Source organism: Lolium rigidum, chromosome 1 (assembly GCF_022539505.1).
Source record: "Lolium rigidum isolate FL_2022 chromosome 1, APGP_CSIRO_Lrig_0.1, whole genome shotgun sequence".
Taxonomy (NCBI): domain Eukaryota; kingdom Viridiplantae; phylum Streptophyta; class Magnoliopsida; order Poales; family Poaceae; genus Lolium; species Lolium rigidum.
In genome coordinates this window covers 38,350,467-38,361,819 of record NC_061508.1, presented here as the reverse complement: position 1 = coordinate 38,361,819, position 11,353 = coordinate 38,350,467, and the positions used below count along the sequence as shown (strand labels likewise).

The window sequence follows — 11,353 nt, the reverse complement described above, 5'->3', positions numbered from 1 at the left end:
CGCCGATTGGATCGGCAGTCAATCTCATCTCCCTGCAATCTCCCTGGCCGCGCGTGTGGCCCTCCGCTCAATCTCGCTTCTGAGATCGATCTGACTTCCGTCTCAAGCAAAAGCAAAAGCAAAAAAAAAAAAAAAGAGCTATGTCTTCCGCTCATCCCGCCCCTTCTTTGGACCCACCTTCGGTACTTGGTATTTGTCCGCTGCCTCCGTGCATGACTGTTAGCTATTCTTCGTCGCCGTTTGCGGCCTCTTCACGCGGCTCTGCCCGCGCTTCACCGACTCCATCTACGTCGGCTCGCCGCTCTTCACCGACTTTTGCGGCCTCTTCACGCGGCTCTGCCCGCGCTTCGCCGACTTCGTCTATGTCGGCCTCCCGCTCTACATCGACTTTTGCGGCCTCTTCACGCGGCTCTGCCCGCGCTTCGCCGACTTCCTCTATATCGGCCTACCGCTCTACATCGACTTTCGCGGTCTCTTCCCGCGGTTATGGCCGCGCTTCGTCGACTCCGTCTGCGTCGGCCTGCCGCTCTACATCGACTTTTGTGGCCTCTTCATGCGGCTCTGCTCGCGCTTCGCCGACTTCGTCTACGTCGGCCCGCCGCTCTACATCGACTTTTGCGGCCTCTTCCCGCGGTTATGGCCGCGCTTCGTCGACTCCGTCTGCGTCGGCCTGCCGCTCTACATCGACTTTCGTGGCCTCTTCATGTGGTTATGACCGCACTTTGCCGACTCTGTCTTCATCGGCGTGTTGCTCTCCGTCGCCCCCTTTGGTGGCCTCTGTGCGTGTGGATGATAGCTCCTCGTCGGCACCTGATTGTACGTTGACCTCTCCAGTCGCGCCCCTCTCTGCGCATGAGATAGCGCAGCTTCACTGCCTGCTGGATGCTTGGGATTCCAGTTTACGTCAGCAGCCTCGCGGTTTGAGTCTCCGCCCTCGTCCTCATTGCACCTACTATGGCAAGGTTGGCCACACTTCCTCCACCTGCTGGACGCGGGATCCTAGTTTACGTCAGCAGTTCCAGGATCGTCAGCAGGCTGGCTCTTCAGGATCTTCTGCAGCTTGCACTCTCCGATCGGGACATTCTCGTGGGTCTTCGTGGTCTCGCTCGCTACCCGGACTCTTCCTCGCCGGGCGCCGCTAGTTCCGTGACCGGCTCTTCCGGCACTCGCGCGACCACCACTTTCTACACAGTCGGTACGTCCCCGTGGTATCCGGATTCTGGAGCTTCCTTTCATATGACCTCTAAGTCTTCTATCCCGTCTCGCTCTTCGGTCTCTTATTTCTCCCGTCCGTGTTGTCACGGCTGATGGTACCTCTATTCCCGTTTCTAGTACAGGCACCCTTTCTACTCCCTCTTTCTCTCGTCCCTAATGTTTCTCATGTTCCCCGCCTTCGGATGAACCTTTTCTCGCTAGCCAGCTCACCGATTCTGGTTGTCGCGTCATTCTTGACGCCGAGTCTTGTGCGGTTCGGGATCGCCGCACACAGTGCCCTGGTTGGAGCTGGCCCTCGTAGCCGTCGGTCTCCGGGGCTTTGGGAGTTAGACCGGCTTCGTGTTCCTTTCGCTGCCACTTCATCCGCAGCTTCTCCTCCGGCTGTTGCCTCTGTCACCGGCTCTTTTCAGCAGTGGCATCATCGTCTTGGTCACCTTTGTGACTCTCGCCTGTCGTCTTTGGTTCATCGTGGCCTTCCGGGGTCTCGTCTCGGAGATGGGTCGTTACACCGTCGGTGGTTGTAGGTTAGGCAAACAGATTCAGCTTCCCTATCCTACTAGTGTGTCCGTCTCTCGCCGACCGTTCGATTTAGTCCATTCAGATGTTTGGGGTCTGGCTCCCTTCGCTTCGAAAGGGGGCCATCGATACTATATCTTATTCATTGATGATTTTTCACGGTACACCTGGGTGTTTTTCATGCACTCTCGCAGTATGGTGCTCTCTATTTATCAGCGTTTTGCGGCCATGGTCCGCACTCAGTATTCCTCACCCATTCGTGTGTTCCATGCTGATTCTGCTGGTGAGTATATCTCTCAGCACCTTCGTGGTGTCCTTGCTGAGGAGGGCACCCTCGCTCAGTTTTCTTGTCCCGGCGCGCATGCTTAAAATGGCGTCGCCGAGCGTAAACATCGTCATCTTCTTGAGACCACCCGTGCTATGATGATTGCCTCTTCTCTTCCACCACATTTCTGGGCTGAGGCTGTCGCTACGTCGGCCCACCTCATTAACATTCAGCCTTCCGCTGCTCTACGAGGTGGCATTCCTCTCGAGCGTCTCTCTGGTGTTTCTCCAGACTACTCGACTCTCCGTTCTTTTGGTTGCGTCTGCTATGTCCTTCTGCCTCCTCGCGAACGCACCAAACTGACCGCTCAGTCTGTTGAGTGTGTTTTTCTCGGATACAGTGATGAGCATAAGGGCTATCGCTGTTGGGACCCCGTTGGTCGTCGGATGCGCATCTCTCGTGACGTCACATTTTATGAGACGCGTCCCTTCTATCCTCGCCCCACCTCGGGTACTTACCCGGTGGATGATATCTCTTTTCTTCTTTTTCCGGATGTACCCCCTGTTGTCCCTCCTCTCCTCCCTCCTACTTCTGATGCGCCCCCTTCGACGCCATCCTCTCGTTCGTCTAGTCCACCTAGTACTCCTCATTCTCCGGCTTCGGCTCCTTCCGATTCTGTCCCTTCTTCCTCTTCTTCTGATGACTTGTCTTCTGCAGATGACCTTCCCCCTTCTCGGCCTGTTCGTGAGCGTCGTGCTCCAGTTCGTTACTCTCCTAGTCAGTATGGTCTCAATGTCGTTTCTGAGTCGACTTCTTATCGGGATGCCGAGCGTCATCCTGAATGGCAGCTTGCCATGGCTGAGGAGATCGCTGCGCTTGAGCGCACTGGCACTTGGGATCTTGTTTCTCCCCCTTCTGGTGTTCGTCCCATCACGTGTAAGTGGGTCTATAAAATTAAGACTCGCTCCGATGGATCTCTTGAGCGCTATAAAGCGCGTCTTGTGGCTCGTGATTTTCAGCGGGAGCACGGCCGTGACTATGATGAGACTTTTGCCCTCGTGGCTCATATGACTACCGTGCGTACCCTTCTTGTTGTTGCCTCTCGTTCGCCGCTGGTCCGTCTCCCGCCTTGATGTTCGAATGCTTTTCTTAATGGCGAGTTGAGTGAGGAGGTTTACATGCAGCCTCCTCCCGGGTATTCCGTTCCCGATGGGATGGTTTGTCGTCTTCGACGTTCTCTCTATGGTCTCAAACAGGCCCCTCGTGCCTGGTTTGAGCGCTTTGCCTCCGTGGTGACCGCTGCTGGTTTCTCTCCTAGTCTTCATGATCCGAAGCACTTTTCGTTCACACTTCTCCTCGTGGACGCACCCTTCTCCTTCTCTATGTTGATGATATGATCATTACTCGGTGATGATCCGGAGTATATTGCCTTTGTAAAGGCTCGTCTTCGTGATCGGTTTCTCATGACCGATCTTGGTCCTCTTCGCTATTTTCTTGGGATTGAGGTTTCCTCCACTTCGATGGCTTTTCTATCTCTCGGGAGAAGTACATTCGAGATCTTCCTTGCTCGTGCTGCTCTTGGGGATGAGCGCACGGTTGATACTCCTATGGAGCTTAATGTTAAGCTTCGTCCTACCGATGGTGATCCTCTTCCCGATCCCACACGTTATCGTCATCTTGTTGGGAGTCTTGTTTATCTTGCTCGTCACTCGTCCTAATATTTCTTATCCTGTTCATATTCTCGAGTCGGCTTGTCTCAGCTCCTACCACTCGTTCACTACGAGTCATCTCCTCCATGTTCTTCGTTACCTTCGTGGCACGATCACTCGTCGCCTTTTCTTTCCTCGTTCTAGCTCTCTCCAGCTCCGAGTGCTACTCGGATGCTACGTGGGCGAGTGATCCTACGGATCGTCGTTCACTTTCTCGCTATCGTGTGTTTCTTGGTGGTTCGCTTGTTGCTTGGAAGACGAAGAAACAGGTAGCGGTTTCTCGTTCGAGTGTTGAGGCTGAGCTGCGGGCTATAGCTTTGTTGATTGCCGAGGTGACCCGGTTACGGTGGTTGCTTGCAGATTTTGGGGTCTCTCGTTACGACACCCACTCCACTTTTGTCCGACAAGTACAGGTGCTATCAGTATTGCACGTGATCCGGTCAAGCATGAGCTGACCAAGCATATTGGTGTTGATGCTTTTTATACACGTGCTCGAGTGCAGGATGAGGTTGTTGCGGTTCATTATGTGCCTTCGCATTTGCAGTTGGCGGATTTCTTTACAAAGGCACAAACTCGAGCGCAAGATGACTTTTTACTCTCCAAACTCGGTGTTGTGGATCCACCATGAGTTTGCGGGGGGGGGGGGTGTTAGAGTATATATCTGTATATTGTAGTTTCCTCATATGTTAGGGGGCTTCATGCATATTTGCACATGTACATGTACTATATATTGTGGTCTTTGGCCCCCTGGTAATACAACAAGCATATTGCTCTAACAGGACTTATGTTGTTCTGCTGCTGTTTTGGTGGTGTTAATGTTGTTGTTTCAAGAAATAAATCATTTTATCAAGACTTTTTTTTTGTATTTCGTATTTCTTTGGATATGTGGATCCATATTGCCAATAGAGCAATGCGTTGTTGCAGCGGCTAGGTGTAATTGATATCTCCTCGATATTAATATATACTACCCTTTGTTGGATGACAAGATCTCATTTGCGACCTTCAGATATTGCTTCGCAAGATCGACTGTGAATCTTTTCTCATGGTTGCCGAAGGAAGGTTTATCCTCGCAATATTTGTCCCAGCTGATAGGCCCTTAGAAATGGTGATCCGTACCCTCGGCTCTCCAGCGACGACGTCAACCAAGCTTTTTTGAATTCTTGTAACTTTTTAAATTTATATTTAAAAAATAATCATATATGCACATGTGACACAGAACACCATTTCCATGACATCATGTTGTTTACCAGTTGTGAGGATGAGATGATACGATACTCGATGAGAGGATTGCAATGTTTCCATGGCTACCTGACTATATACGTGTCAGTTCGTAGCACGAGGAGGGACCATCAGCATATTATCATCACATGGAATGTGGGCTCCTTTGGCAAATTTCTGATTGGCTCTCTGTAATCTGTACATTGCAGATTTGTACCAACTTCAAAATGGGCAGAGGTGGACAAATGCGTACATGCTTCTTTGCACGATAAACTGTGCATTGCATTGAACGTTACTGGCTAGTGGCATTACCCATCGATCTATTTCTGGAGAGAATCCTATGCTAACATGTGCTAAGATCCAAGTGTAGCCACATAAATCTGCAGCACCGTATACACTATGATAGGAGGTAGGCTACCAAAGTCCAAAACCAAATGATCGATTAAGTGCATGTTTAGCATGTATATATATATATGTCTATTTTTCAAATTATAGATTGAACGAACAGGTGAATGCAAAATCGGGATGGAATGCGTTTAGCGATCAAGTGTAATACATAGATGAACATGAACTTCATATGATCGAGTAGAATACTCCATCTGTCTCATATTAAGATTCGCAGATAGTGTGTAGATAATGCGAATGTAGACAAATAATGTGCGAACAATTAATATGAAACGGACGTTGTAATTTCCAAATGCTACACCCGGTGTAACTGTAAGAACATAACATAGTTGCACTCCTTGACTCCTTGTGACAGATTTATAGCATGCTACTGCCACGAGAATCACCTACACGCACCATATACAACGCGCTTAATGTATGGTAAGCATCTTCCCTTCTAAGCATAGTATGGGCAGTGGTGGTAGAAGTCGCCGCCGGCAACTTCGTCAACGCGGCGGCCTTGCATCGCGGCTGCTGCCTGCTCGAGCGCCTCGACGTGGCTCTTGAGGAACCTGACGTAGCGGACGGCTTCCTCCAGCATGGACGCCGTGTCCAGCCTCGCGCCGCCGGGCACCAGCCGCTGTAACGCGCGCATCCGCTGGCTCACGCGCTCCCGCCGCAGCCTCGCCGCCACGCTCTGCGGCTCGCTCGACACGCGCCCGTTGCGCCGCCTTGGCCTCTCCACGTCCGCGGCCACTGTGCCGACAAGCAGCCGCGATGTGGCCGTTTGCGCCTCCGGGTTAGCCACGGCTGGCGGCGGCGGCTGCACGGGCATCGTCGTTACCGAAGGAAGAGTAGTTGTAGCAGTACATGATGGAACTAGAACCGATGGCTGTTGTGGTGGCGATGAGGATGGAGAAGCCAGGTAAGCCAGGACGCTGTCTAGTTGCGAGATGGTGTGCATGAGCTGTTCTTGGTTCATCATACCCATTGCCATGTCCAAGTCCATATAGGGAAGATAGTCTGAAAGCAGCAACGGGCTTCTGCTGCTGGTGGAGGGGCTGGTTGTTTGATTGGGGTAGGTGTGTGTTTCGCTTGCTATTTATACTGCATTTTCTCTGTTATAGTACCTTTTTTTTGGAGGAACTCTGTTACTGTTGCAATTAATGAGCCTTTAGTTAGTTTGGGCCAACAAAATTCTGAAATTAGAGATGGACGGAGAGTTGGTGATCCCATTTGAGGGTCCGCTTGAACCTGAGCGTGTTCACTCGCTCAAAAAAAAAAAAACCTGAGCGTGTTGACACGTATCCATTATTGTTTTGCCAAATGGACCGGCCCAATATGTTACCTGGTGTTTCTGTTTTTGCTTTTTTTTTTTTGCAAAGGTTCTAGAACCTATTGGTTTGGTTTTCTCAGCTTTTTTCTAGTTTTCATCAGATTTCTATGGATTTTCCTTCTTGTGTTTTTTCTATTTTTTTTCTTTTTGGGGGGGTTTTCTTTGTTTCCTTATTTTCTTTCTTTTCCTATTTCATATATACTACAATCTTCTCGTTACAGTACTGCTACTTGGGCGATTGAAATGGGTCTTTAATTAGTTTGAGCCGGCAGAATTTAGAAATTGGAGAGTCAATGAATATACAAGGATTTAATCCAAGACTGCTATGGTCGAAAGATTTCAAGCTTCTCATACGACCGAGAAGATTTTTGTTTTGTAAAGCACAACGCAGACGCAGACACTCACAAATGTGTACATACCCTCATTTCTATGCACGCACGTATGCATACCTTACCCCTATAAACACCTCTGAGAGATTGAGTCTAAAAAACCCAATCTCTTGAATCTTGACAGAGTTACCACAAATGCCTCAATATCGATTGGAATATTGCCTCCTACTAGAAACACCTTTACAAAATACCAAAGCGTCAAACCTAGATGTGATCCCTGGTGGGTTAGGGTGCCACACCCTCCTAACAATCTAACCACAGATTGGTTCTCACTTGAGTGTGAACATTAAAGACAGCTAAGCTAAGTGTACTCTACACGTGCTCACATTTCACATTTATTCGTCTTGTCTAGTTACTCGTGACTTTGTCTTTGTATTGGCGACCACGGCCGTGGCTTTAGAAAATGCATCTCTTTTTAATTTTTCGTCGAGCAGTTTTTTGTTCTTATCTACTCGCGTCTATCTCTTGGATGAACTGGGAATAGACTTGCACGTTTATGTGCATTTATAAATTCGTTCATGATAGAGATATTTCAGGGCGCGGATCCTGGAATATAGGCAGAACATGTTGCATGGGGGTTATCCTATCGAGTATATAAAAGAGAGACATCCCTATAGATAGGGGACACGAGAAAGCACAACGCTAAACAGTTCTCTTCTATGCCGCAGACCTTCATCCATCCTCTTCATATCGTGTGTAAGGGGGCGACGAAACCAGTAGTCTCCGGACTTTCCCGCCGATTGGTGTCTTGCACGAGAGATTCGGACGATAAATTGTCTAGGTAGCGTTTAGCACAGCTGCTTCGTCTTCCTCGACTTCATCACCCACCCACTTCATCAAATCTCCATCGATTTGTCCATCTCAATTGTGATCTTGTCTTCACCAACCCCGCCATAAGAATTCATTTTGGTGATCTATGCTTGTATGCAATTTGGATATGTGATATAGGTGTTTGCCGGTTATGTGTGGCATGTTAGATTTCATCTATGCGATCTCATGTGTATACATCTGTTAGATCTATGTTTTTCATCTAGACTGTCATACAAAATTGGAATTATATTAATGTTAGTCCATGCCATATTTCCAATAGAGACGGTGTAAGAAATTTACGATTTACATTTCAAAGATCTTCCTTATTTTGTTCAGCAGTGAACCTTTTCTTTTCATTTTGTGTATGACTTTTTCTTATACATAGAAAGAGCTTTTCCAACTCATGAACATTTATTTAATTACATATGAAGCTTTAGATACACACATACGAACATTTATTCATATACTTACAAGATCTATATAGACTTATGTGAATATTTATGTTTTATGTACAATAAATGTATAATATTCTGGAAAATAAATATATACTTTTAAAGATTTTTCCATGTAAAATGTGGGCCATTTAGAAGAGCACCCTTTGGCTAGGACACAACCTAGGGACTCTATGGGTAATCCCTTTTTGACACCTTTAGGGTGTGTTCGGTTTCGGGATGGGGTGGAATGGAATGGAACCGTTCCATCCCTGTGTTCGGTTTGGACAAAAAAATTATCACGGAACGGTTCCATCCTTGTGTTCGGTTTTGGAATGGGATGAGAATGGAATGGAATGGGTGAGATAATCACCCGATTAATTATTCTAAACTCGATTAATTATTTGCTAAACTTGATTAAGTAGTGCTAAACTTGATTAATTATTGCTAAACTTGGTTAATTATTGCTAAACTTAATTAATCGGCGTGTGACGATCACCCGTTCCACCTCGTCCGGCCGAATCGGAGGAACCACTTCATTCCGGATCTAGAGGGAATATTCCATTTGGAGGAACCACTTCATTTCATTCCAGTTTGCAACCGAACGCAGGAACGGGCTCTGGGTGCGGAACGGTTCCATTCCGTTCCACCCCATCCCCAAACCGAACAAACCCTTAGACAATTAGACACACAAGCTCTTCGTGGAGGTCCAACCCACTTAGACCTCATGTTTTTCTTTCATTTGTTTTATTATTTTTATTATTTTTATTTTTTGAATTTTCATTTTTTCTTCCTATTATTTAGTTTCTCTATTTTCCTTATATTTTACTATTTTCAACCGCATTCTTATTTTTGTTTCTTTTTTATTTTATTTTCTTTTAAAAAGTCAAATGAATTTTTATGGTATAATAAGATAATTTTTTAACCTCATGAAAACTTTCTTCAATTGTATGAGTATTTTTCTCTCTAGAAAACTTTTTAACTCGCGGTCATTTTTTTAACTATATGGATATGTTTAAAAACTTGGTCAATATTTTTCAAACAAAAATTATTCATAAAGGTAATAATGTTCACACTATTCGAAATAAGTCTACACTTTTTCAATTTAATTTCATTCATTACACAAATACTCCGTATAAATCTTCTTATGATTTAAAAAAGGAAAAATAAATTTTGAACAAAAAAAGAAAAGAAAAAAGGAAAAACTGGTGCCCTTTTGTGGGCCGCGCTCAGCTGTGGCCCAGGCCGGAATTCCTTCAGGTCTTGCGTGGCCCGGGCCGTGCTAGCGCATTGTGGTAGCCGCCTTGGTGGGTTTGACACTACAAATTACAGGCCATGTTTTATATCTTCTGAAATTTTTTGTTGAAGACAATCTCAAAGGCAAGGTAAGCTGGTACGCAGCAAGCTTTCTTTTAAGACTCCATGCCGCCGCCGGTAGCTTGGAGCCCGCAACCTGAAAGCGTGGAGAAGGAGAACAAAGTTACCAAGGGAAGGAAAACGTGCATCACTTCATGCCAGAATCGTATTCTGCATTTATCCCCCCGCAGACGCCATTCCTTCCCGCCATGAATACATGATCACCTTCCCTCTCTCAAACACACCATATCCTCCTGAAGTCGTGATCGCGCACCGCCTCGATCGGCAGCCACAGGGCGGCGGGGGAAACTAGCGAGTCAGCTCTCCCTCTACCTGTCCGGTGCCTGCCATGTCAGCGCCTGGCGCGACCGGCGCCCGTCCGCGGCAGCGCCGGAGGTGGCGCCTGTACTGGTGCTACGTGTGCCGCCGCGCCCTGCGCACCGTGTCGTCCCCCACCTCCGACGTCTTCTGCCCGCGCTGCCTCGGCCGCTTCCTCCACGAGATCGAGCTGCCCACGCCGGTGCACTCACCGATCGAGCAGCTCTTCCAGCCGCCGCCGCCATTGCCCACGTACTTCCAGCCGCCGCCGCCATTGCCCACGTACGAGGGCGCCCCTCGCCACTGGGTCATTTACAGGGGCGAGGACGACGACGGCGACACGCCGCGCCCACGCCGCCGCCGCCGGGTCCCGTCCCCACCCCCGGCCCCGGGCGCGCGCGGCGGCCTGGACGGCGCCGATGCCGGTCCACCGGCCACCGGCTTTAACCCAGCAGAGTTCTTCACCGGGCCCAACCTGAACGCGCTCATCGAGGGGCTCACGCAGAACGACCGCCCGGGACCGGCGCCGGCGCCGACATCAGCCATCGAGTCGCTCCCCACGGTGCGCATCTCGCCGGCACACATGGCGGACGGCTCGCAGTGCCCCGTGTGCAAGGAGGAGTTCGAGCTCGGGGAGACCGCGCGCGAGCTGCCGTGCAAGCACGCCTACCACTCCGACTGCATCGTGCCGTGGCTCCGGCTCCATAACTCCTGCCCGGTCTGCCGCCAGGAGCTGCCACCGCCGACCGGCGAGTCTCCCGATGGCAGCGGCGGCGGCGACGGTGACGGAGGAGCGGAGAGGAGGGAGCCGCCGGGGCAGCTGATGGCCGGCTGGGGCCCTCTGGCGTGGCTGTTAATGCTGGGGGATCCGGACGTCGGCGGATGGGAGCATGGAGCTGAACGGCGCGGGAGCAGGGAAGGGGACGGCGCTGATGACGGCGGCGGCAATGCCAGCTCCGGGCTCTCTGGCCCGACGATCGTGCAGTCGTTTGTTCTCGTCGCTGCTTGCTTCTTCTTCGTCTCGTTTTTCGTTTGAGAAATGGCAGGCTGAACGCTGCTAGCACGTGTGCTTGAATCCAGAGTTCCAGACACATCTCGAGAAGCCCAAATTCATTTCTTCAGAAAGTGAAGCCGCCGAATTCATTTCTTCAGAAAGAGAAGCCCAAAGATTCATGTGCAGCTAGGTTGATCACACACAAAAAAAAAAAAAAAAAAAAAAAAAAAAAAAAAACTGTACAGATCTAACCCTTCCGAAATGTACTTACCTGACCAATACACCATCGCTGCTAACATTCAAAATACTGGGCTGCGTGCCAATTATTGGGCCATTTGGAACCCAGAAATACTAGTGCTTATATTGTAAAAATAAATCTGGGTTAGTTCGTCAAGCATTATTACATCAATAT

General features: G+C 49.1%; 1 protein-coding gene across 1 annotated transcript; it reads left to right on the top strand.

Moving 5' to 3' along the window:
* Window positions 1–9,978: 9,978 nt before the first annotated feature.
* Window positions 9,979–10,983, top strand: LOC124706813 (probable E3 ubiquitin-protein ligase RHC1A). Its single transcript, XM_047238484.1, has one exon. It carries the CDS (start codon window positions 9,979–9,981, stop codon window positions 10,981–10,983), a length of 1,005 nt encoding a protein of 334 aa, XP_047094440.1.
* The last annotated feature ends 370 nt before the right edge of the window (window positions 10,984–11,353 follow it).

Bases quoted from the DNA above. Each gene is read 5' to 3' on its own strand.
- LOC124706813 (XM_047238484.1), top strand. From the start codon at position 9,979: ATGTCAGCGCCTGGCGCGACCGGCGCCCGTCCGCGGCAGCGCCGGAGG.